Source organism: Poecilia formosa, unplaced genomic scaffold, assembly GCF_000485575.1.
Source record: "Poecilia formosa unplaced genomic scaffold, Poecilia_formosa-5.1.2 Scaffold89, whole genome shotgun sequence".
Classification (NCBI taxonomy): domain Eukaryota; kingdom Metazoa; phylum Chordata; class Actinopteri; order Cyprinodontiformes; family Poeciliidae; genus Poecilia; species Poecilia formosa.
The window spans coordinates 1,032,796-1,057,722 of record NW_006800028.1 but is presented as its reverse complement, the minus strand read 5'-3'; the positions used below and the strand labels follow the sequence as shown (position 1 = coordinate 1,057,722).

At 38.4% G+C, this 24,927-nt stretch overlaps 2 protein-coding genes across 3 annotated transcripts; one reads left to right on the top strand and one right to left on the bottom strand.

Annotated features, from left to right (window-relative positions):
- Nucleotides 1-512: 512 nt before the first annotated feature.
- Nucleotides 513-15,273, bottom strand: LOC103141773 (RING finger protein 165-like). 2 transcript variants are annotated; one of them, XM_016674055.1, is made up of 9 exons: nt 14,683-15,273; nt 9,654-13,820; nt 9,203-9,530; nt 8,369-8,500; nt 6,816-6,945; nt 6,535-6,639; nt 5,416-5,511; nt 4,803-4,906; nt 513-3,345 (listed from the first exon to the last, which is right to left on the bottom strand). In XM_016674055.1, exons 2-9 carry the CDS (start codon nt 9,724-9,726, stop codon nt 3,228-3,230), a joined length of 1,086 nt encoding a protein of 361 aa, XP_016529541.1. In that variant the 5' UTR covers nt 9,727-13,820; nt 14,683-15,273; the 3' UTR covers nt 513-3,227. The 2 variants fall into 2 exon arrangements, with proteins under 2 accessions (XP_016529541.1, XP_007557599.1); XM_007557537.2 differs by lacking the exon at nt 9,654-13,820 and having other exon boundaries at nt 14,683-15,254.
- Nucleotides 15,274-17,306: 2,033 nt separating this feature from the next.
- Nucleotides 17,307-24,601, top strand: LOC103141772 (ATP synthase subunit alpha, mitochondrial-like). Its single transcript, XM_007557534.2, has 11 exons — nt 17,307-17,441; nt 17,898-17,973; nt 19,293-19,462; nt 19,615-19,788; nt 20,550-20,716; nt 20,794-21,094; nt 21,875-22,099; nt 22,178-22,285; nt 22,370-22,514; nt 23,840-23,990; nt 24,074-24,601. Exons 1-11 carry the CDS (start codon nt 17,382-17,384, stop codon nt 24,150-24,152), a joined length of 1,656 nt encoding a protein of 551 aa, XP_007557596.1. The 5' UTR covers nt 17,307-17,381; the 3' UTR covers nt 24,153-24,601.
- The last annotated feature ends 326 nt before the right edge of the window (nt 24,602-24,927 follow it).

The following is a 24,927-nucleotide window of genomic DNA, read 5'->3' as shown; positions in this document are numbered from 1 at the left end:
GTCAAGGAAGCAGTGATTAAAAAAAGCGATTGTCTTGTACTACAGTATCTATGCAGTCATATTGTATAGATACTGTATTTTCTCTGACATTTTGAGGCTTGTCTGTGGTTCATTTAGGCTGTGAGAGAGCGAGAGAAAGCAAGACTTTAAGCAGATCACAGGAAGGGTAAACAGAGTATAGGAAAGTTGCCCTGTTGTTGCTGGATATTCTGGAAAAGTCAAAGGTCAAATTAAGGATCCATATTGTAGGGAATACACACACATACTGTGGTTTTTAGTACAGTAAACCACACTAAACATGCTAATCGCTAATATTACTAGAACCATTTTAAAATGTAATAATTCAGATTTAATAATGCAATAATTTAATTTTTGTTTTAAATTATGAGCAAAACCATGTTTTCTGTCACACACTGTGTGACATCACCCCTAATCCTAACACAGATAATGTAGAATTGCTCACAGGTGGTAAAAATGTTTTAAGCAGCTTTTATGTTCCTTTTTATTTCATCTTTTTCAAAAAGAAATTAAATCCGTTTTACCAGGTCAAAGCTAAACTTGCCACAAATACCCTGAGTGGTGAAACTTTACGGAAGAATTAGCATGTCTGTTGGAAAAATCAATCAAACCAACTGTCAATAGGAATAGGAAGTATGGCATTAAAACTGTATTTTGTTATATTCATTGGAACAATAATGAAACTGTAAAAAGAAATAAAATTTCCTTGTAAACAACCATTTCTCAATAGATAAGCAGCTGTGCTACACCATTTACATTAATTAGTGCAATTGTTCTGGTAAATGGTTCAGTCTCACTGAGCAAACGCACATATTTATTGATCCTACCATGGAAGAAGTGAAGAAATACTTCCAAATGCAAATGTAGCATGCCAAGTCATTCTACTGTTTCTTGGGATTGGCAAGCATCAAAGGTTAGTTTTATTGGAGTTCAGTAACTTAATATTTCTCGACGCACTTCAGCGCCAATGTGCTTTAAAAGGGTTAATTGACCTGTTTTAATTTAAATATATATATATGTATGTGTGTGTGTGTATATACACATACATTTTATATATATGTATTTACTTAAATTTTTTCCACACCAGAACCAGCATAAAAATCTAAATAAATGGACGAGTCAATGAATTCAGATTCTCTAAACCAAAGTTTGTAATTTGGGATTGTTTACTTAGTTTTCAAAAAAATATTGTCATCTCATTTTATGATTCACTAATTTAATCTGTATTTTGGATACTTGGTAAAAATAACAACAACAAAAAAAGAAAGAAACTGACGTGAGATACAAGCAGTAAGTAATACCACTACCTAACTAGCGGCTGGCTAACCGTTAGCCGCTAACAATGCATCTGCTTTACGGCTTCCTATCGCTGCCAGAAACCGCAATATATGGACTAGTCAAATCGAATGTAATATATTACACTGGTTTTAAATTATTTTAAACACTTTATGACCAGTGAAAACAGAAAATATTGGTAAAATTTCTCTCATTCTGGTGAACCAAATGTTGCTGATTGTATCATTACACCTGTACTGTTTAGTTATGCCTTCACTTATCTTTTTTAATGGCTGACTTTAAATTTCATCTGAACATTTTTGACTTTTTCAGGATTCAAACCATGATCACAACTTATGTACAGCTGATACTGATTAAAAATTAGTGCAAATAGCTGACACTGATTTTAAAGACGGTAAACGTTCACACACGAGTGTGTGCTTACTGTCTGTGTCTACATATGTGCATCACAATAGCTAAATTTCATAAACAATATTATTAGTTATTACAATAATACTATAGGGGTATGAGATTATATCTTAGCAGCAGTGGAAATAGTAATTGCATTTATGCTCATGAAATAAAAACAAATAAATTATGTTGGAGCTACTTTTTTTCTTCTTTTTTTTTTTTTAAACCTAGAAACCGTGGCATTTTTCCTTGCTGTTATCAAACCGGGAGAATCTCATACCGGCCCATGCCTTGTCACGAGAGAGGCTATGGAGGGAATTGCCATTAGACCCAGATCCACCGCAGATCTTTGAATCCTAAACATGGTGATTAGGAGAGAAATGCCACACTGGTGTGAGATCGGCGTCTAAAGGCAAGCGTGGTCTACTCAGGGTGAGCAGCAGGGTGAGGGATGGGGGAGGGGCTACTGGGTGCATTCTTGTCCTCCTCTATGAATGATCATAATATACGGTTCACATGCACAGACACAGTTCCTGCTTCTACTTGCTCCACAATATTAACGACACAGCCCAAGCCTGCCATACAGCATGCACATCCGAGGCCTCCGCTCTAGGTTGCAGAGGCCCCGCTACGACACTACGCACATCACTGAAAGCCATGCCTGCAGTCAGCGGGTTCAGCATCAACTCTGATGGCGTCTACTAACTGTAAATCCAAAACCATGTTAGACAAGAAAGAGGGATTTTTGGCCTTTTTTGTTTGTTTTTCTTTTAATTAGCTCTTTCTCTCGTTGCTGAATACTCAATAGAGCCGCATTCATCCTCTCTGTGGGATTTCTTTTTTTTTTAACAGACATGTTTCTCCAGAAGGCTTTTTGCTTGCTACACAACACTGTTACTCTGTAAATACTTATTCAGTACTATACTCCATTACACCACAAGCGTTCAGCTACAAGAGTTCACACCTAACAACCTCATGCTAATCATTTGACAATGTTCTGTACAGATGTGCTGAGTGAGGGCTTGGGCAGAGTACGGCTTAAAGGATTTTTCACAGGCCTAGAAGGGAGAGGGCAGAGAGGGCTTGGATATACTGGCAGAGAAATGGCCCTAAAACACCACACTGAGCTCGGGAGGTTGGCAGTCAAGAGCGTCCTCTCTCTTGGCAGCTGCATGGAGAAATGTAAGTGGGAGTACACGATCTGACAGAGTTGTGTGAAGCCTCAGCACATCTGTCCATACGTGTCTCTGCTCCTAACCTTTACATCCAGCAAAGTCCTTTTTGAACTGACCTTCGATTCAGTCCAGCCACCTGTCTGTGCATCAACCGCCCCGTCTCTCTTTGTGTTGTACGTTGAGTGTGCTTTGTTGATCCCTCTGTCACGGCTGTCTCAGAAGGCAGGCTCTTTGAGTGATGCAGAGGGAAAGAGGGGTGTTTGGCAGGACTTCCCCAAGGACCGACCGGGGGAGACGATGGAGAAATAACAAGACCACATCTAAAGCTGCAGGAGTCAAGAGGAGCCATCAACTGTCAGGAGTCAGCTGGGTCTCGATGTCCACTCTGCAGATGGGGCATTTCCTGCTGGTGGCCAGCCACTGGTCCACACAGGCCTGGTGGAAAAGGTGCATGCAGGGTAATCTCCTAAAGGAAGCAAAAACACGGGGTCAGAACTGGTTCTGTCGATTAAAACGGTTTTAATCTGATTAATCGCAATGCTTAACTTTGTACAAATTTTCAAAGTGGTTTTAAGGAAATATTTTATAGTCTGGAACATCTTTTTTTTCAGGTTTTCATAAGAAAGGTTTAAAAGAAATCATCTTGTTTCAAACTTAATTTAGAAAATGTTAATGTTTAGAAAAGTTATTTAGGATAAAAAGGTCCAAGATTCAGGGCAATTTTGGTTGTAAATAAAGAGAAACACTGACAAACCTATAAAAGCCACTGAAATATGAGCATAGAAGTTCAATATTTAGAGGGTTTGGGACGCCATGTCTGGAGTCAGGTCAAAAATAAACCCATCTTCTTTGAAATACAACCAAATACAGTTTTATTCAGGAAAACTTGTCGTGTTATCTGTTGTTAAGTCTCGACTTTTTTGTCTTTCAAAAAGCTGCAGTGTCACTTTCCCTCTGGACACACGTTATGTGTAAATGCTTATAGTATGTTTCCTGCGGGCAGCGTTTTCGAGACATGATGCCGTAAAAAAGGGAGAAAAAAATCCTGTGATGGGATTTTAATACCTGATGCTTTGAAGTTGGATGGCAGAACCAATTTAGGCTTAAAAACTGCTTAGACCATGTGACAGCTGTATCCAGTGTGAATATAAATAAGGTCTGTAAACTACAGTCTTTCTCACGTCTCTGTAAATGGCATGATGTTAGACCCAAAATGAAAATATTAACGTGGGAAATGTCCCAAAAAAAACTTTCACCTGGTGACAAACAAAGAGATTTTAATATTAATAAACAGACAACAAGCTTGGCAAACATTTATCACAGCAGTGAAGCCTTGTCCCTTTGAAAAATTACTTGCTGTACTAGGGATGAACAACAATATTGTTGTTTTGAGACCATTTTGAAGTAATAAATTGATAATGGCACTCAACAGTGCAGCTGGAAGCTATTTTAATTATACAAAATAATAAAACAGAAATAAAAATTAAAAAACACGCTCAGGTGAAACCACAAATAAAAGAGATTATGAAGTCTCTGAAAACAAAATTGCCAATCAAAAAATACAGATAATCAAAAAGGAAATGATCAATTTTACTTTAATTTTTCATTTGATTAATTTCTTATTGTGACAGACTTATGTCAGTCTGCACTAAACTAGAACATCAGAGCATAATGAGGTTTTTAAAGGGCTTCTAAAGATGTTTTATATCATAATTCCACATTTCTCCTGGCACTAATTTGTAAGGTTATCTGCTGTGTTTGTACATTTTTAAATTATAAACATACAAAGAAAACAGCGGTCCAGTTTTTAGAACGAAAGCTGCAAAAAAGCAGAGTTGATGGACAGACTGATGGATGATTCCACATGAGTAGAAACCAAGCATCCCTCTTTTAAAATAAAAAAAAAACAGCGTTTTCCTGTACCTTACATCCTCTCCGTCTTCCAGCATCGACAGACAAATGGTGCACTTCTCATCTGTGTCCAGCTCCTCGTCATCCAGACACATCTTCAGGTCCTGTGGTATTCTCTGCAGAGGAGAGCGGAGCGCACGCAAACACGCTTTAATTTTTAAACGGACGCAGTGTTGATGCCACAGGGGTGTCTGAGTCAGCCAGGGTTGGATATGTTTTCTAAAAAGAGTCACCTTATCACAGCTCCTTGAGAAGAAGAAGAAGAAAAAAACTAATATTCTGACACTTTTCCCACAGCAACTGGGTCAGATTGAGTGCAGACGTTTCTTTACATTCACTCCACGCTCATATCTGCAGACAGCCGGATGACTCATCCCCCCTCGCCTTAAATTATGAACGCTGCAGCTCCGGCTCATTAAATCTCAAACAGAAATTGGGTTGACCTTTGAACTACGGTAAGAGTCGTGACCTTTTCTCGCTACCCTCTTCTTCGCTCTCTGATCCATCCGACTGGCAGCGCTGCCTTTCTCTGTTGTTCCCTTCTTTCATGTCTCGCTCTGCGTGTTTCTGGCCCAGTTCTTTGTGGGTAACCATCAAAAAGGTTGCAAAGGGCCTCCAGTCGTACCTTTTTGTACTTGTGGGGGAAAGTGAATCTCTCGATGGTGGTTTGGACGGCTCCGCGATTCACGCTGCCCAGTCTGTCCTCCAGCTGCAGAAGCTCCTATGAAGAAACATTCAAAAGCAAATTATTATCTAACAAAATGAGGAAGACAATAGCAAAATATTTTGAATGCAAAGGAGGCCACAAGAAAACTGTTGTCAAGTGAATGTGAATGCTATGAGATTAAAGTATTCTGTACCGTTTAAAGCATGTGTGCCAAACTCAAGGCCCATGGGCCAAATCTGGCCCAGCATAGCAGTTTATGTGGCCCTCTTGACTGCAGAGGGACACATAAATAGAACCTTCACAATAACACTTGATTTGATTTTACCCATCAAATCAAATCAATTTATATCTGTTTACTGCCAAATTACATAAATCTGCCCGTCTAGTTTTTTTGCAATTCCTCAAAAACAGGAATTCACGTAAAATCAACAGATCCCCATGGGTTTTCGCACAAATGCGTGGTTATAAGTTTATTGCAAATTTTCCCCAAAATATGGTCAAAAAACATTTGGTTTAAGTGATGCTAACTCCAGCCTGCAGGTGGTAGTCTTTTTTCTTCTGCTACATTGCTTAATTTATGTCAAGTCCCATGATCAATATAGCAAGTAAAAAAATTCACATTTACTGTCATACATAAGTGCAAATACTGCAAAATTTCTTGCAAATATTTCTAAATTAGCTCCACAAAATCAGTGATTTTAATTGCAAAAAAAAAATCACAAAAACACTCACAGTGTGAAAAGATGTCCATTATTGAATTCTAAGTTACTGAATGCAAAAGTTACTTGCAGAGACAGCTTTTTATTAATATTTTATCAATTTGTTATCAATGCATTCTGGCACAACTGGCCCTTTGACAACATCCGTGATTGTGATATGGCCCAAAATTAAAATGAAGGTTTTTTTTTCCTCTGGTCTAAAAAACAAACAGATTGATTGAAAATAATAATTAAAAAAATCTGTTACAAACTGAAGCCTTCCCAGACCATTGGTTACAGAGAAAACAGTGATTAATTACTGGAGCCCTGTGTGTCTGAGGCAGAGAGAGAGAAAGAGAGAGAGAGAAGCTGCACAGACCTCATAGCTCTCTCTGACGGCAGAGGCGTGCCGGGAAGGGTTGAGACTCTGCAGAGCCAGCAAGTGCAACTGGGGATACGGGTAGTTTCTGATCTCATGGACGACCTAAAAAGTGACAGATGAAAGAAGCTGGATCAGCTCCACAGCAGAAATCTGACGCTGGTCCTCCCCGGCTGCTGAGCTTCAGCTCAGAAAGCGAAATGAGAATCAGTGAAAGTTCACAGAGACGGAGGTGATTTATTGCGGAGAGACTAGGGTGGGGGGGAGGGAGGGGCTCTCACCACTTGTGTTGAGGCATTGTTTCTGGGGAAGTGGTGCATCCTGGGGGAGGTCAAGTAGTGCTGATAGTGCTGCGGCAGCGGGTGGATGTGGTACTGGTGAGGGGGCAGCCCGGCGTCCACACTGAGATCCCTGAAGAAAAGGCAAAGTCATTTACCAGCAGCTCACTCTGCACTTTATAGGTTTCAATAACTTGTGATTAAAGACTGTGATATAGTTAGTCGTTAGAATATGTCAAATTAAAATTTATTAAAACAGATTTTGATTGAAATAGTAGACGATTTAAAAAAAAAAATCAAAATGGAAAACCTTTTAATTAGAGCGAGTAACAATTAGGTTACATTTTGTTCACTTCTGACTTTTTGTTCTGTCATCAAGATGTTTGCTCCTCTTTCAATGTGGTTTGTCTTTTATTACTAAGCCATAAAAAAATTAATTACCTTTTTTACAAGGGTAGAGAGCAGTATAAGGGTAGCATAATAGTCACTAAGATCTACAGTACATCATTAGGGTCATAAAAGTCCATTTATTCACTAAATGTATGGCTGGCTGCTGGTAGAGATTGAACACGTCTCACCTAAAATGTTGTAGCCAACCAAATATTGCTTCCAGTTAATCCTAATATTACACTTGCTGTTGCAGTGAAATTTGACATTTGTGAAATTTATTTGGTAGGGATAAATTAAATAGATCAGTATTAACATTTCGGTAAATGCACCAGAATTAGCTAAAAGGCTATTTTTCATCTGGACAATGAATAATTTGTACTGATAAAAACAGACAAAGGTTGAAATGACTTAACTACACAAATTCTGTCAAAAATTGCGATCAACACAAATAGTAAATGTAAAAGAAAGTAAAACTACGTCCCAATTATAATAAAAGGTATAAGAAATTAAAACAGTTGCGTTTGACAGTTACAGTACTGTGCAGCTCCAGTCAGAAGAAAAAGAAAAGATGGCTGAAAGAAGCAAAACCTAACATAGGGATGGCAGAAATATAATAAGGAAATAAATTAAAGCTTTTTTGTAGTAGTTTAATCTGAAATTACAAAAGTTAGAAAAATCCAAACTTTAATTTGAATATGTTTGTCAATGTGGGAGAAACTCAATTACTGACAAAACAATTCCTTAAAATTCCTGTAAAATAAATTGTTTTTTAAATTTATGCTGTTTTTAGTTGGAAAGAATCTCTAGGAATGTTTAATTAGTAATTAAATTAGTTTAAATAAGTATGGCTTCCTGAATGCGAGGGGTATAAATATTATATATGAAAATCTATTATGTACTCTTTAAAATAGAAAAGAGAACATATACTTCAAGTAGGGCAGATGTCTATCGAGCTTCATAAGGAATATCTTTAAAAAGTCAATAGCTCCTCACCTAAATATTTATAGTTTGAACAATCTGTGGACTTCTCCATAGCAACCATTTATTTTTCAGGATTTTTACACATTTTTATCCAGGCAGACATCTAAACATTGCAGGACTCTGGCCCTCCAGTAAAGCAGTTTAAGACTACCGCTTTAAGCCAAATATTAAAATGCGCTGCTCACCAGTCGGTCCCCTCAGCCAGGTAGCGAGGCTGCTGCACCACCGGCTGAGGAGGGACATGAAGAGGAGGACCAAACTCATAGCCTGGTCGCAGTCTGTGTGGCTGGTGAGGGACTCTCTCTGGGGTGCGTCTACTGCAGGAAAGAAGCCAAGCATTTGAATCTTATTCTCTATAAAATGTGACCTTGATGTCTATGGACTATACAAAACATGTTTATTTCATTTTTTTGCACAAAATAATTCTTAGAAAATGAGATGTCTGGTCAGTTCAGTCTATTTTGATCTCCTTTCAGAATGAGATGTATTGGGTTTGTTTCTTGTCAATGCTGCTGGTCACGCCCCTCCATCTCAACTTTTACATTCACACCTGAAAATAACTGCAAACAGATGTGCAGCTACACCGCAGCATATCTTTGAAAAGCAGAAGTGGAGCCTCCTGCTCAACCAACAAGAATGCAGCAAGTAGTTTCTGTATAGTAAGTCAACAGCAAAACACTTGTCTTGTCCAGCAGCCATTGTACAGTGCATACAGTGTAAGTAAAAGTGCTGGAGTTCAGCTTGGATTGTTAGGCAAGGGCTTGGTGCCTCGACAATCAGGAGGTTTTTCAAATGGCTTATTTTCCACACACCAAAAAACATTAACTTCTTTCCAAAAAACCGGTTGGTTTTTTTTTTAAGCACTTTTGTTGTTGTCGAGGAAACATTCTGTTGTTCTCGAAGAATAAAAACATGCAAAATGTGAATTTTGCTTAGTAGGTTCCAACCGGTTCAACCACCATTGTTTTTTTTTGTTTGGTTTTTTTTTTTATTAAGCACCAAATTCTTTCTGTAGATACCTGGATGGCGGCAGAATGTGTCGGTGCTGAGCCTCGAGGATCTGCTGCTGGAGGAGGTATTGCTGGTGTAATGCCTGAGGTAGGAAGGGCGGGCCGGGGATGTCCTGGAATTGCGGAGCGGGCAGAGGGTTGAGAGGTGGGTGGAGCTGAGGACCGTGCTGGTGGCCAGGAGGGGCCAGGTGGGGGTTCATGCCTGACTGCGGCTGCCCTGGATGGGGCATTGGGAAGTCCATGGGCAGCGGGGCCTGAGGACCTAACTGGAAGTGCCGGCAAGAGGTAGCATGGCTGTGCTGCTGCTGTTGCTGCTGCTGCCGGTTAAAATGGGATCCTGTGGAGGATACGAAGAACTTGTCAGGAGTCTAAAGGAAGAAACAAGTTGGAATTAATTGTGAGTGAAATGTGGTGTCGCTTTGTGTGTGATGTAGCATGTTCATGAAGCCCTACGTCTTACCTAGGGTGAAAATTACTTCTGGTTGGGAAGAAAAATGACGGTTACCACAAGTGCCATGAAAATGACAACCCATTTTTGGTCTTGCACAGAAAACGTGAGCTTTTCTTTCTACCGACTCATGTTATCAACTCCAGTCTTCTGATTCAGACGGTGTACAGGTGACGTCTTCAATGCGGTTCACCTTGCATAAATTCTGCACCTGGTAGTAAGTTAGCGAACCCAATAAAACATTATTACCTCTCTGTCTCTAAGAAATACAGTCAAGTATTTCTGTGCGCATCTCACCGTTTTTTTTTTTAACAGTATTTTTAGTCAAATTAACCAGGCAATATCCTTTGTTGTTGCACAGCAGAGAAAATAGCTGTTAAGATTAAGTTTTTCCACAGAAAATCCATTTCTAATTGGCCTATTGACATTAAATTCACACCAGATGTTGGCAATAACCCAAGTAATTCACACATATAAGGAAGCTAAAACAAAATAGTCCATAAATTGTGCATAATGTAGTGGGATGACACATGGAAGTAGTAAACCAAGGTGCAAAAAGGCAAAACATATTTAGCAACTGAAATCTGGCATCAATTCTTTTTCTGAGTTAATATATTAATATCTGATTTATTTCCAATTTATAATCCATAAAAATGTATCTTATCTGCGAGCTTTGACCAAAAGAAGATGAAGATCATGAAAGTAATAGTTAAAAAAGAAGAATACTAAGAATGTTTGAAATCTTGTTACAAATTATACCGAAGGCTTTGGTTCCAGAGATATTTCTAAACTCCAGTGAGGTCTGTTGGAGTTACAATCTGGCAGTGGAAAGGACCTAATTTATGACCACAGGGTCCTCACAAGTTCTCCTACAAAGTGAAAAGTATAATCAAATAGGGTTGAATACAAAAAGGCAAGGACCACACAAAGTTTTTGAAAGGCCTGGAATCAACAAGAAAACGATAAGCAATGAGCTCAACAAAAATAGCATCTCTATACACTCACTGCGCGAGACTCCACTGATGAAGAAAAGTCTGGTTTGTTTTTCAGGATGTGGCTCTGGCGTGAACAGATAAATACACTTACTTGATATGAATCTGAAAATAAAATGTGAGTAGATTTTTCAACAAGAAAATAATCAACTAGCTTCTGAAAACAAATAAAGCTGCCAGGATAGTCTTCTATTACCTAGCTTGTGTTAGAGCTGCACAATAGATTAGCAATTTGTTCATCATTATTCTCAAAATATCACGATTTTGTATTTTTATGCAGTTATATTCAGGATGTTGGATGATGACATGATAGTAGATGACAGTAGTCAGTGTTGAAAGCAGCACAACAGATGAAAAAGGGAGTGAAGAAATTAGGGTTTACCGCAAGTGTTCTACAATATCATAGCAAGATTTGTTAATATTGTCAAGCCTTTACTTGAATTCAGTGGAAAATGTACATAACTTACATGCAACTCTAATCTACAGAAAAGGCAAAAGGACATTCATGATTTGAAGAATTTTATGTAGAAGGTCAAAGGTCAAAGTCACTCCTAAATAAAGCATGGTTAGTTCACACATACAGGAAGCATCTTATAGCTGCCATTACCAAAAAAGTGTTATGGTCCAAGCCTTTAGGTAAGTGTGTTTAGCGTTTGTTTCCTTTAAAATGGTGGATTCATTTTTTTTTTGCCATGTGGTCAGTTGTCCAGGGCACCATAAGCACTGATTTAAAAAAAAAAAAAGACTTATATCAGTAGTACCTTGAATTACTATTCCATTTTTTGGAAGTGCACTGCTTACTGCTGAAAATAGAGAAACTATATGATGTATTTTATGTTTTGACTACAAAGCCATCCCAACTCATACTTCAAATTTCCTACATTTTGAATTGTTGGGGGGCAGATAGAATTGGGCTCGCCCAGGGTAACATTTATGCTAGAACTGCCAGTGTTCCTGGACCATTCTTTGATTTGATGTGTGGACAAATCTGTTCAGGTTTTTCTTTTTTTTTTTTTTTTTTATATGTGGATTACTTGGGTTATAATCTGCGCTTAGTGTAAACTTCTAAAATAACCATCAAAATATATTTACTGTTAAAAACATTGTCATGATCAATACTGATTTCCCACAGTGTAAGAGTCCTTCAATACAATCTACCCCGTCTTCTTTGTCTTACACTTACACTACGACTACATTGTTTTTCCATTCAGCAGTTAAGAGGAAATAGTTTGAATGCCTTTTTTCCAGCTCTCCCACCACAGCTATTTGGCAGATACAGGGAACAGACTGCTGTCTGGAAAATAAGGGAAGAAAATTGCAGACTGGCTGATACTCAGGCACAAAAAGGTTTTAATTCTCTGCCTAAAGACTTTTTGATTCATAAGTACAGATGATTTGCAGCTATAAGGATAATTTCAGCTAAATTATTCTTGTTCACCCATTGGGGAGCGGGTTTAACTTACTACCCATGTCTTGATTTTAACAAAAATGAAAGTTTCCACATAGAAATCACACCAATCTTTTGACAGGTATTCTGGAAACATTACTAGGCAAAATCTACATTGCATTTGCTGGCAGTCGGCTTAAAAAGCGGGGGGAAAAACAAAAGAAAAAAACATATCTTTGTTTCAGCTTGATAGTTTGTCAGTACAGCTAGGCAGACAAGAGGTTGAACTTGCTGCCTCGGGTCAAGTCTAGACTGCAAACAGCACACTGCGTTTTCAAGCAGCTCAGTGAAAACGATCACCATGAATGACAGCAGATAGACTCATTCAGGCCCTGTGATGGAGGAAGCGTGGAAATCGTCTATCTTTGTCATAGCAGGAGAGGAGGTGGTTGAGGGGGAGTGGAGGGGATGGGGTGGAGGGGAGAGGGGCAGGTAGGGACAAGGCAAAAGGGGGGATGGGGGGAATAAATGGAAATCAGCAAGAAGCACACTGAAGGTTAGGATAAACACTATATTCTTTATTGAAAAATATTAGTATATGTGGAATTTGTGTATTTTTTTTCTTGTTTGTTTGTAATAATAGTATAAAACCATGCAACAAAACTAAACAACATAGATTGAAGGCAAGGCCCACCATGCTCCATATAGGGTTAAAAAAAGAACAAAAGCAGCATCCAATGAGCAGACGTGTTGGCTACAGCACATGATTTCAGTACAGCAAGGGTACATCTTTACTACAGAAAGATTACATTGGATTTTCACTAGTCAATGTAGAAAAAACATAAACAAAAATAATTATGAATCATAAATGTGACCATGCACTGAAAGTACTATTACCAGAACAAAAGGTAAAGAGAGACCACAACCAAACAATAAAGACGTTATTAATAATAAGAGGATCTCTTTAGCAGTGCAGGAAAAAATAGGCATCCCTGTGAAATGGATAGCATTTTGGTTTTATGTTAGTGGGGTAAATTTGAAAGTGATGAACCACCAGTAAGCATGTTTTCCAACTTCATATTGAAAAATTTAATATGCCCACAAAGGGCCCTGACGATTCAGTGTGATTCAAAGCTTGAAATTTTGCAAAAGGGAACAAAAAGATTACACAAAAAATGGAGACAGTTATGATAGGTTGCTGTGTGCAGGTGCAGTGTACCTTAAGTCACATGGCAGGAGGAAATTGCATGCACATGGTTCCAATTTGCATATCTGCTTTGTCAATCGCAGGTCGGTTTGATAATGTACATTGCACCTTGTGTGAAGAGAAGGAGGATGAGCCAAATTCTGGTGTTCAATAATGCAAGTGCAGTACTTTGAGATCATGCAAAATGTATCCACTTTACAGGAATTTACAGCATGTTGTCTAACAAGACTGGATGGGAGGTACACAATGACATTCAACTGATATCTAGAAAGGAGCTATAATGTTTACTCAGTGCTACAGCAATTTGACAGAAAAAAAGACAAAACAAGGTGCTGTGTTCTAGGTGTTAGCTATAGTTTTAGTCTGCTTAACATGAAACAGTCTATAGCTGAATACATCTCGGGAAAGGGTGCTTTTAATACCAATGTCGTCTTCTGATGGAAAGAGGAAATGAAGAAGGGATTCACAATACAGCTAAATGCAGAGAACAGGCAGAGGCCACGCCACACCACACAGCAGCAGATGATCATTAGCTACACAATGGGGGGACGACAAAGATCTGATAAATGCAGAATGTAGAGCCAGCCTCCATACTATGAAACAGGGAAATAAGAACAGAAATAAAAGCACAATGAAATCACTGATGCCACTGTTGTAAAATTAATGTTACACTGTAGCTTTATAAATGCATCTCTGCTATGTGAGCGCAGATTTGGGTTATGTTTGCAGCTCTGCAGCTTCAGACAAGCAGCTGCTGGATTGCCAATTAGCAAATCAAAAAGAAACGGCGGACAGGGCTGATTGATCGGATATCTATGCTCTCTCCACGCATTGATTTGTACGCTGACCAATTAACACTGGTAGCAATTAGCCGAATCGTGGTGTGAAATCTGTTAGCGCCGGCAGGAGCGGATGATCTTCAAATGACATCATCCAGGCACAGATAAGCTGACTGGCTGAAGAGGCTACGTCTATTTTGCGGAATTTTAACACTGCAAATACGCGACAGAGTAGCTCTCGCAAATTAAATAACAAGCTGAAGACAAAAAAAAACTATTGATAAATACATCATAAAACACAACAGGTTGTGCTAATGTATCGCATTTCGAGCCGCACTCTCTAAGCATGTGGAACCCTTTGTGGCAAATGTTTCCGTTCCAGGAAATAGCCGGAGCCAACGAGACAGTTAGCTTATCTGTAGCAAGGGCATTTCCTTTCTAACAGGTTTTTTACCACGAAGTTATCTCAAACAAATTAACATCATTCGATAAGTCTCGCTAATCTATAACGACCCAAATTATAAAAGTACCGGCGCGGTTCGGGTCGTCGTCAGGAAAAGCTTGACCGTTAATATGAAGCTAACGGAAGCTAACGCGACGGCTAGCCAACAGCTGCAGTGAATATTAAGATAAACAGGGCACATGTTTTGGATCGATGTGAATACTAATACCGTACCTCTGTTTCTTACTGAGCCGAATACGGGAAGAACCAGATATCCTACATGCACTAACACCATCCTGGGATCCGTATCTTATGATTCCGCCGGGTTTTTTTTAGAGAGATGGAGCGGTAGTAGCAGCCCATGCGGATCTACATTCAGGCGGTTGGTTGTTGCTTGCAAATACTACAGGCGAACCAACGACTGTCTGACTGGTCTGGTTGTCGCTGACAAAAGCAGACATGTCATTTTTAGTCCGGAGCAAAAGAGGGCGATGTTGCAGCGCTGCATGCTGTAGCTGGAGGTATCTCAAGGTGAACCTGTCCGGACCTGACAATTCAGCTTAATTTATATTACTGCGACTATGAAACAGGCTGTTATTCAGGAAAAATGTGCTAAGCTGCAATACTTCACGTTTGAAGGGCTTCCTGCACTCACTCAGGCTATTGATGTTTCTCCTACTAAAAAAGACTCGGAGGAAATGGATCGGAAATCAGAATGTGCAAATCTAACTAGTGCCAAAAATGGAGGAGGATTGGGACCACTGAAAAATTCAATTAAATTATAACAATAAAATTACAATTGGGGTTGTTAATAAAAATATGGTTATTGTTTACCCTGAGCATCTTCTTAATGAAACAGCTTTACAATAACGGAGTGTCTTCAGTCAGAGGCTATTTCAGAACCACCATAATACAGACTGCTACAGGAGATCCTTCCTCCTATCAGCAATCAGTATTTACAATTATTTGAATAACCTTTAAGTGAATTCTATTTATACTCAGAAAATAAATCAAGATTCTAGCGCCACTTCATTTAGGAGTGACCTTCAGAAATAGCACTTGCTAACATTACAGACTTACTAGAGTCAGGTAGGAGAGGCAAAATATATTGAATTGTTTATTAACAAAACACCAAAAATTAAAGGCTGCTGTTTTGATCAACTTACCAGTGACAGCTGGGTGTATGAAATTCAAGATGAGATCATATATAATGATCAGAAGTGATCAAATTAAATAGGTAGCAAATTCTAAAGATTTTTCATAAATGGTAAATTTCCAATAACTTTTTATTAGTTTGCATTTTATGATTAACTAACTATGCAATTAGCAACATTCATTCTTGCAGTAATCTCCTGTAGCATGGTTAAATTAAGACACATTATTGAAATTTATGGATCAGTCAGTTTCAGAATATTTAAAAAAGTCAGTCTAAGATAATTTATCTGAAACCTATTTTAAAAATCTGCATTACAAATACAAGAGGCAAAAATAATTTTGTGTAATTTTAAGAGTTGAGATTTATTTGGGATCAACGCTAAAAAGAATCTTGTCACATAAAAAATCAAAGGGAACTTCTAATTAATGTAAACAAGAATGAAATGAATAATCAAGCTAAGATAACATACTAATGAATAAGGAAAAAGAAGGATGAAAATTGAATAACTTTAGACAAAGAAGGACAATGGTTTCCAACTACCTATTATTAAACAAAAGATCTAACACTCGTCAAGAGCTTATATATTATATATTCTCCAAAGTCTACAGAAAGGACTGGATCTGAGTTCTGATACATGCAAATACATTTGTAGGTTTGTTTCCATTGCAGTCAGTGTAACAAGATAACAACAAAAGAAGGGTAAGATGTAACACCAGATTACATAATATTTAAAACACACTAATACAGAGGGTACTCTGGTTTTCTTTTCCACTCATACAGAGCCTGCTTCTTTCAGTGGATTCTTTATGTTAACTGGGGACAATTACTTTCCACTGTTGCCACATCCTTGCTCAGAATGATGGATTGCTAAAAAGTAAACAAATCAATGCAACTGACTTTTAGGTCTTTAGATAAATGACCTTTAGCGTGTTGTATCAAATGGGAAACTGATTTTTGTATTGTATTATAACTTGTACTGAATTTTATTGAAATGGACTCAATTGATTTGATTTTGGCAATTAACTGGATTCTATGAAATTGTTATGAATTGGGCCATTTGTCTTGTGAAGTGCCGGGGAGGCATTTTGTTGTGAATTAGGAACCACCTAAATAAATTAAAATAAAACTGAATTGAATTAAGGAATTCATAATATATTGTCTAACAACACAAAATGATCAACTAAAAATATATATATATTTTACCAGAGGTGGGTAGTAACTAGTTACATTCACTCAGTTACATTATCTCGAGTAACTTTCTGGAAATAATTTACTTTTTTGTAATAGTTTTAGTTTTATTACACTGTACTTTTTACTTGAATAACATTGGTATCACTACCATTAGAATAAAATTTCTGGCCACTAATTTCTGGGTGGGGTTATTTTGAGGTCAAGTGAATATATAGTAAATATTATTCATTGTCACTGCAAGTACATCAACCTATTCTAAGATATATGGTATATACAAGGAGTAGTTTTATAAGTTTTATATTGAAAAGATTTGATTTGGAAAAGTGTTTTTTCTGCTTCTTTTTCTTTTCCTTTTATAATTGTATTATTTATCTGTGTTAATGTTTCCATTTTATTATTGAAAATGCCGGATTTTCCTTGGGGGAAGCAGGCCGTTTTCTCTTCCTTGACGGCAGGGGGCATAGATGAGCAGTAAACCAGACAAATTGACATCAGTTCAATAAATAGAAGAAGCGTCCATTCAGCCATTACATTCAGGCAGGTCGGAGCCGCTCAGTGGAGGACAGGTCATTAGCAACCCGACAAAATGTTATCCGTGAGAGTTGCAGCAGCTTTGGTCAGGAGCCTGCCCAGGAGAGCTGGATTTGTAAGTATTTTACTAAACAATATACAGCTATTGTGGTGGTAGCACTAAGCATTTTTTGGTATTATTTGTTGAGCTTTGTGAACGTGAAGGGTACAGGCCGCTAGCTTACGCGACACTAATCCATAAAAGTGAATCTTAACGCAAGAAATCAGCTGTCGCTAATAGCTTAGCCTTGTGGTGTTAATATTACTGAGCTAAACCTATTTTGTCGAGTCGTCCTTGCAAAGACCCGGTATTCGTCCTGCAGCGGCTAAAGTTAGCATCCAAGCTAACACCGAGCTAACGGCTCATTCAGCCACGCTTGAAGGTCAGGAAGCCTGACAGCGCATGTCCTCTCCGCTGCGCAGCGTTTAACCTGCGCAGATCTTAGGTTTTTAATCTCCCTACCAATATCCGACAGAATAATGTGTGGTTTCCCTTGGACATGCTAATAAGTCCGCCTGCCCTTGACTGCAGGTGTCCAAGACGCTCCCGGCCGCCTGCGTGGGGGTCAACCACATCCACACACAGAGACCATGGATGCAAAAGACAGGTGAGACAAATGCAGTTCTGTCCTTCAACATGTTGTCTACTCTATTCAAATAAACAATACTTGTATATACCTAGAGAAACGCTTTGTTTTTGTTGCAAAGTTCTTAATATAAACAGTTCCGTACGCTATAACAAAACCCTGGTTGCTAGATGCTTTGCTCCTATTCAACTTAAACTCATGAGATTTTGCAGTGTAGTAGAAATGGACAAAGACATTTGAGGTGCCAATTTTGTCTCGGTGATCAACTGGATCATATGCAGAAAAATGGGTATTGTTTTTACCTAAATTAATTCTAGGAGCTCTCTTACTTTTTGACTTTCATGCACCTTGAAGTATAATTGAGATCGGATCAAATTTTATGGCGTACTCTGCTGTATAAATAGTAGAGGTGCTTTGGTCAGGTTTTTCCTGAGTGTGGGTTTTTCATTCAAGATTTCTAAGGAAACTGATGCACAAAGAAGAAAATCCTGCATGTTCTTGAACAGAAGTGCTAGTAGCAGTGTTGAAACCAATCCAAGTTTTTGTCATGTGTGTTGTTCTAAAATGAAGGCTTCATTGTTTTAAAAGCTAATTCAAGATATATTTTCTTCAATGATATTTGGAGACATAAAATCAGAAAAATGTAATTTTATATAAAAATTTTCTTTGAAAACATTTATCAGATATTTTTGTGAATAGTTGGAATAAATGCTCATTTGTAACAGTCCTTTTATTCAGCCAAAAATATATTGCTGTTATTATAATACATTAAAGACATCATAATATTATACCATCAAATAAAAACGCATTCAGTTTTGCACCCTTAAAGAAAATGTTAGCTCAATTCTGAAATGATTTCCAATCCAATGATTGGCAATAAGTTGCATTCTCATTAATAACATACCGAGTGGATTTATTTTCTTTTCTTTATTTCTTTGGTACTCAATGTTAATAAACAAAAACAATATTTTGCTATACTTTGAAAAGGTCAAAGAGTAGTAGAGACTCAAACTTATTGAACAGCCCTCTGAATCGTTTTTCTCCTGACTGGTTCTGACAGGTAATCGAACATCAAAGGTTGAGTACATGTGCTTTGGTGCATAAATGGGATTATTCTGCAAATTTTTTCTTTTGTTTGATTTAAACTATCTACCACCTAAAAACCTGAAACACTTTTTTTTGCTTCTCTTATGTGATTGTAACTGTTGCCAGAAATAATTTGGATCAACAAATTTGTCTTTAGAATGAAACCCGAACTCTGTTCTTGCCTGGGAAGGACCGATTGATGCTCCCATATATTGTTAGACGAAACAATTGTAATATTAATTACTCATTCACAGGCACAGCTGAGGTCTCTTCCATCCTGGAGGAGAAGATCTTGGGTGCCGACACCTCCGCTGACCTCGAGGAGACGGGCCGCGTGCTGTCCATCGGCGATGGTATCGCCAGAGTGTACGGCCTGAGGAACGTCCAGGCTGAAGAGATGGTGGAATTCTCCTCTGGACTCAAAGTATGTTTAAAAATAAATTGATTGTTAAAAACAAAAGAAACTGTTACAGCTGACCAGATGCAGAAAGCAGCTTTGATTCAACAGAAGCTGAAACCAAAAAGCTTATTACTTCCTAATGGCAAAATACTAAATGCGTGCGTTTGTCGTTGTAGGGCATGTCTCTGAACTTGGAGCCTGACAACGTTGGTGTCGTGGTGTTTGGTAACGACAAGCTGATCAAGGAGGGTGACATTGTGAAGAGAACTGGAGCCATCGTGGATGTCCCTGTGGGCGAGGAGCTGCTGGGCCGTGTGGTGGATGCTCTGGGAAACGCCATCGATGGAAAGGTTAACTCAAGTTTCATAAAAACAAATGAATAGTAAAAAAAAAAAAACACTTTGATGGGAAAATTTGTAGATCAGTTTCAAAGTTAAATGAGTATTCTGCAGCAGATCGTTTTGTTCAATTAAATTCAATCTTCTTGAAGATTTTTCTACCTTAGAGATGCACCGATTAGATTTTTGTCTAACTGAAATTCATTTGTGCTTTTTATTATTATTTTTTCTAACAGTTTTATAATTAACTTTTTTTATTTGACCTTCATTTGTACAGGTTCTCATTTCCAAAAGAGACCTGTTTTAATAAAAATAAAATTACAAACACAGCAACAAAACAAGTAATTCAGATTTGACTCGATAAATAAGTTAATAAAATCTGATATAAAAAGCAGAGCAAGTTTCATAAGATTTCTTAAAATAAATTTGAGTTGTCCTAAAAGAATCAAAATGGATCGCTTCAGATCCTGCTGTAGTGTTTAACCAAGCAGAGTGAGGTGTTTTTCCTTTTTTTTTCCTCTTACTTGGATGCATTTCAACAATTGATGTTCATAGACAAAGAATCAAGGAAGTTCTTGGTTTTTGATTAATTTCTTGAAGAGTTGAAAGCAGCTCTTCCCCTCTTGTATTTTACATGCCAGTCAAAGGAAAATTTGTAATTTTTTGATCTCTGGCCATTTGATCGGTGCATCTCCTGTATTCATAAAAAAACAATCTAGTGTAAATTTATGTCAGAAACATGAATAAAAGCAGCATGGTTCTCTTTTCCTCAGGGTCCTTTGGGCTCAAAGACCCGCAGGCGTGTTGGTCTGAAGGCTCCGGGTATCATCCCCCGTATCTCAGTGAGGGAGCCCATGCAGACTGGAATCAAGGCTGTGGACAGCCTGGTGCCCATCGGCCGTGGCCAGCGTGAGCTGATCATCGGAGACAGGCAGACTGGGTAACTACATTCAGAGCTCATTTAGAGAAATGCATTTATGCTCTTATGTTTCTGAACGCTGCTGATTTTCACTTCAGCAAAACCGCCATCGCTATCGACACCATCATCAACCAGAAACGCTTCAACGAAGGAACCGACGAGAAGAAGAAGCTGTACTGCATCTACGTCGCTATTGGCCAGAAGAGGTCCACCGTGGCTCAGCTGGTGAAGAGGCTGACTGACACCGACGCCATGAAGTACACCATCGTTGTGTCCGCCACCGCCTCTGATGCCGCTCCGCTGCAGTACCTCGCTCCGTACTCTGGGTGCTCCATGGGAGAATACTTCAGAGACAACGGCAAACACGCCCTGATCATCTATGACGATCTGTCCAAGCAGGCGAGTTCAAATGTCGAGAGGAATTAAAGTCGGGAGATTATGGCTTAATTTTATTTTTTTTTTCTCCTGCTTTTCTAAAAAATGACAAAATATTTTCAAAAGTTTTTTATTTTAATCTTCTGAGTTGTACAACAGCGTAGCAATGAGGCTATAAGATTTTTTTTTTTTTTAAACTACAAGAATATACTTTAATATTAACAGAATAAAGATGCAATGTTACCAAAAAAATCTTAAAATTAAAATGAGAAAACTTTGTTATAAGGATCTGATGTGATCAGTTCAGTCCATGTAGATCTTTCTTCGGAGAAGACGCAGCTGTTTGTATGATTGTTTCAAAGTCGATGATGTGATAATAGATGAAGTATTTTTATTATGCATTATCTGTAAAACTTTTACCAAAATATAGCTTCACAAGATGCTCAATATTCCTCATTTAAATTTTTTGTCATGTGGGAGTTCTCATAAAATGACAAATTTATTCTTCTAATGTTGCAACTTTATTCTGGTAGTATGGCTTTATTCTGATGATTAAAAATAAATTGTATCCTGGCCCTAATATTCCATTTAGTTGACCTGAATCGATGTCAGACAAGATGGCAGATTTTAGGTGTGCCAACATCACTCTGACCTATGGAAACCCAAGAAATGCATTGTTGGAGGGGAGGAAAACGATCCAGATTTCCCAAAAATGAAATCTTCAAAAACCCAAACAGATTTATCATTTAGCCTAAAGAGCAAATGTTACATATGGACTAATTTTCTCCTGATCTCTCCCACCAGGCTGTTGCCTACCGTCAGATGTCTCTGCTGCTGCGCCGCCCTCCAGGCCGTGAGGCGTACCCTGGCGACGTCTTCTACCTGCACTCCCGTCTGCTGGAGAGAGCAGCCAAGATGAACGACAACTTTGGAGGCGGCTCCCTCACCGCGCTGCCCGTCATCGAGACCCAGGCCGGAGACGTGTCTGCCTACATCCCCACAAACGTGATCTCCATCACAGACGGACAGGTCCGTATTGTTTTATATTGAAAATATTCAGTAAATGGTCTCTTTATTGCAGTAGTTCTGTCTTTTTTTTTTCTGCAGATCTTCTTGGAGACTGAGCTGTTCTACAAGGGTATCCGTCCAGCCATCAACGTGGGTCTGTCTGTGTCCAGAGTGGGTTCTGCTGCCCAGACCAGAGCCATGAAGCAGGTTTGTCCAGTCTGTGGTTAGAATTTACCCCCATTATGTTTAATGAGAGTTGAATCCACTAAATCCAGTCTGACTTGCCTGTAGGTGGCTGGTACCATGAAGCTGGAGTTGGCTCAGTACCGTGAGGTGGCTGCCTTCGCTCAGTTCGGTTCTGACCTGGACGCCGCCACCCAGCAGCTGCTCAACAGAGGTGTCAGGCTCACTGAGCTGCTGAAGCAGGGACAGTACTGTGAGTGTTGATGAGTCACGATCCGTACAGTAATAAACAATATCTTACCTGCAGCAGATGGCACTGTTGACATCTTCATTTGGTATAAATCTAGACGAGTTGAACCCAGAGGCCAAATTGGACGTCTGCTGTCCTAAGATGACTCGTGTCTCCACCGGGGTTTATGTGAACACTTCCTGTTGGACCTTTAAATCTCCCTGTTTGCAATGGGCAGATAATTACACAAACCGATTGCCATAATTAACTGAGACAGCTGTGGTGCACCACCAATAAACTTCCTGTGAGGAACGTTTGCAGTCAGAGTAGCTGATTAAAAGTTAGGCTGTGTAAAAACTACATCCATGTTTTATTTAAGATGGTTACTGAGGAGGAAGGAAACTTTACATAGCCCTTATTAGAAAAGTTATTGGTGGCACAACACCTCCTAACTCAATTTCCTGCATAAATTAATCATCTACTGTATAAATATCCACCCAATGCTGAGGTTAATTGTTTGGATCAAGTTTAAACTGTCACCTCATTGCATCTTCAGCATGAAAATGACACCAATACTGCATGACGGCTTTAATTTAAACTTTGTATGAGGCGATACCCATGGCTTTCTTTAGCCTTTGGGTTACATTTTTAATGAGAAATCTCAGTTGAATCCCTTCATATTTGTGCATAGAAAAATATTTTGGTTGCCAAAGGTAGTCTTCCACTATAATATATATATTTTTTTAAGAGCTGAGATGATTAATTTCACTGATTATAACTAATTTCGTAATCAATCGTTAACTGCAATATATACTCAGAAAAAGGCAATTTTATAAGAAATGCATTTAGTGCTGTAATTAAGGCAAAACTGTCGGAAAAATATAAACATTTTGCATTTATGAAACACTTCGACTGTAAATATGCAGAAGTAGAGTGCCATAGTGTTAGCTTCACCAAGTTCAGATTCACTGAAGGAATATTGTATTTGAATTGAATTTATTACCATCTTTTAATATATTTCTAATGCTGTGTAAAAAGGCTCTTTTAATCTGATTAATCAGTAATTAATTAGGTTCAGCCAGTGTTTTTGTTGTGTAAAATAGTGCTAATATGACAAATTAAAAATAATCCAATTAGACCTGAAGCTGTTTGAAAGCTTTTAAGCTTTTAAGAAAAGAAAAAGAGCTAACCATTAGCTTCAGGGTCCAACTAATCTGGCTTAATACTAAATGAAAACTGTTATCTACTACTGGAATGAAACTTTTAACACCAGCACAGTTGAATCCTGAACTATGCTGAAAAGTATCTGGACTGGTTTATGCACTGGTGTACCTGCCTCTGTCCTGCAGCTCCCATGGCCATTGAGGAGCAGGTAGCGGTCATCTACGCCGGCGTCAGAGGACACCTGGACAAGATGGAGCCCAGCAAGATCACAAAGTTTGAGAAGGCGTTCCTGCAGCACATCCTCAGCCAGCAGCAGGACCTGCTCTCTGCAATCAAGTAAGGCTAAGCTTCTCTCTTGAATGTAAAAGTTGGTACATTCAAAAATATTTTTATTTAATGTTTTTTTTTTTTTTTTCCAGGGCTGATGGAAAGATCTCAGAGGCATCAGATGCTAAACTGAAGCAGATTGTACTGAACTTCCTGTCCAGTTTTGAGTAATGATTGCACTTCTGCTGGTTGTCAGTGAGCTTCTTGTCTGTGTCCTCATAATGCGTATACATGTGAACACACTGAAGGCCAAAACCTCCATGTACAGATTTCTCCAAATAAAATTTTCCAGCCCTCCTCTCCCTCCTGCTCTGCTGTGCAGCTCTTCTGGTTCTTGACTGCTGCAGATTTTAATTCAGGCAGGCCAGCCAGCAACACATGACTCTGAACGTTTTGTTTCTGGTGTTCCACATTCATAAAACATGTTGACTGTAATACGTTCTTAGAAATATATTCAAGTAGACCAGGTGAGAGGGTTTAAATTAATTTTGACAGAACCTGTTCTTCACTGGTTTTACTATGATTGAGCTGTAACGCCCCCAGTTGGCCTGTGGATGGAGTAAAGGGGTAAAAAATGTTTGATACCATAGTAATAAATGCTGTGACGCCGTCACAAAATATTTATTGTCCTGTCTTTTGTTTGCAGGCTTCATTAAATCTTGTTAATCTAGATTTTTAAATGTAGGTTTTTATATTATTAAACATTAGCTGAAAGCTATATTTGAGAGGCATTTACTGGCCACTTTGTTAGGTACATTTAGTCTATCGCTTTCTGTAAAAGCAAAAGAAGATGCCAAGACTTTTAGGCATCTAAAAGTCTTGGCATTTTTAGATGCCTAAAAATGCATCTAAAAATGCATTTTTAGATGCATCTAAAAATGCATCTAAAAATGCAACAAGCAATACCAGGGTGAGTATTGATATTGGAAGAATAATTTTGTTTGTA

Coding starts and splice junctions, on each gene's coding strand:
- LOC103141773 (XM_016674055.1), bottom strand. CDS start 9,726: ATGGGTTGTCATTTTCATGGCACTTGTGGTAACCGTCATTTTTCTTCC. Junction 8,501..9,202: donor CACATTCTGCCGCCATCCAG/GTATCTACAGAA, acceptor TCTTTCCTGCAG/TAGACGCACCCCAGAGAGAG. Junction 6,946..8,368: donor CTGGCTGAGGGGACCGACTG/GTGAGCAGCGCA, acceptor CCTTTTCTTCAG/GGATCTCAGTGTGGACGCCG.
- LOC103141772 (XM_007557534.2), top strand. CDS start 17,382: ATGTTATCCGTGAGAGTTGCAGCAGCTTTGGTCAGGAGCCTGCCCAGG. Junction 20,717..20,793: donor ATCGGAGACAGGCAGACTGG/GTAACTACATTC, acceptor TTTTCACTTCAG/CAAAACCGCCATCGCTATCG. Junction 22,286..22,369: donor AGACCAGAGCCATGAAGCAG/GTTTGTCCAGTC, acceptor ACTTGCCTGTAG/GTGGCTGGTACCATGAAGCT.